Raw genomic sequence first — 1539 nt, forward strand, 5'->3', positions numbered from 1 at the left:
AAGGGACACCACTGCACCTGGGTGAAACCCATGTGAACAAAGGGAGAAAATGCAAACTACGTGAGCTGGATTTATACCCACGTCTGAATCCACAGCGCAGGAGCTACCTGCCGTAGCACAACCAAATTGCAGTCATATAATGAATAACCGCACTGTGTTTTTGTCTCTTCTTCTTAGTTTAATGGAAAACGGGACCACAGAGATGATGTTAGAAGACTACATTAATTATGCAAATCTAAGTTACATCGACAATGACGCCGACTTCCAGAGCTCACCATTGTGGAAGGTGGCAGTTGTCCTCTACTGTTTCACGTTGGTCCTTGGCCTCCCTGGAAATGCCTTTGTTCTGTGGATAGCAGGGCTGAAGATGAAAAGGACAGTAAACACCACTTGGTTCTTAAACTTGGCTATCGCTGACTTCCTCTGCTGCCTGTCTGTACCCTTCTCCATCACGGATATAATTCTGGATTACCAATGGCCCTATGGTAACTTCTTGTGCAAAGTGATTCCTACTGTTGTTGTCCTGAACATGTTTGCCAGTGTCTTTATTCTTACCTTGATTAGCGTGGACAGGTTTCTGCAGGTCATCAGACCGGTTTGGTCTCAAAACCATCGGACCATCACTCTGGCCTTCTGGCTTTGTGTCTCTTCTTGGGTAATGGCTGTGGCCCTCAGCTTGCCCTCTGTGATCTACAAACAAGCGGTTTTTCATGACCTGCTGAACAAAACAGTTTGTACTTACAATTTCTCTGGTTCTGACCACAGCCCGCTAATTTCCCTGCTCCGGTTTGTTTTCGGATTCTTGATTCCCATCTTCATCATTATCCTGTGCTACTCATTTATTCTACACAAGGTGAATAGCAGCCATTTTTCCAAGTCTCAGAAGCCCCTGAAGATCATCCTTGGAGTCATAATGGCCTTTTTTGTCTGTTGGTCTCCATACCACATTATTGGACTGGTGCTGGGATATGGCGAAGAGATGTCGATGTCTGTTTCGCTAGCACTCTATATTGATCCATTGTCCGTTTCCATGGCATACTTCAACAGTTGTCTAAACCCACTGCTGTATGTGTTCATGGGGCAGGACTTCAAGGAGAAGGTCAAACTCTCTCTTAGGCGTGTCCTTGAGAATGCTTTCAGCGAGGCAGCCACACATTCTGGGGTGCATTCCCAAGGAGAGCATTCACGGGCCACAAATACCTCTGAAGCTCAGGTATAAAGAGTTTACGGTACACTCGTTTTAATTTCAGCAATATACCTTTGGACTTTATGGCAAATGCAATGCAGTTTTTTGAATGCACAACTATGTAGCCTAAATACCACATTTATCTACAATTTCCTGGGGTGGTGAGGAAGGAAACGCAATCACCATGTTGATCACCTATCTGGATCTGAAAATGCTTGAAAATTTCTTTGTAATTGATTTTAAAAAAATCACAGAAAATGCCTTTGACTTCACATATGATTCAGACATTAAAAATAAGGTTTGTTTTCCATTAGATCCTACGAATGCTCTTTTTCCAGTAAATGACACTGTTT

The 1539-nt window shown here is 43.4% G+C and overlaps 1 protein-coding gene across 1 annotated transcript; it reads left to right on the forward strand.

Annotated features, from left to right (window-relative positions):
- Positions 1–205: 205 nt before the first annotated feature.
- On the forward strand, positions 206–1235 carry c3ar1 (C3a anaphylatoxin chemotactic receptor). The gene has a single exon (XM_018736677.1). The coding sequence runs from the start codon at positions 206–208 to the stop codon at positions 1217–1219; it is 1014 nt and encodes a 337-aa protein (XP_018592193.1). The 3' UTR covers positions 1220–1235.
- The last annotated feature ends 304 nt before the right edge of the window (positions 1236–1539 follow it).

Source organism: Scleropages formosus, chromosome 6, assembly GCF_900964775.1.
Source record: "Scleropages formosus chromosome 6, fSclFor1.1, whole genome shotgun sequence".
In the NCBI taxonomy this organism is placed as follows: Eukaryota; Metazoa; Chordata; class Actinopteri; order Osteoglossiformes; family Osteoglossidae; genus Scleropages; species Scleropages formosus.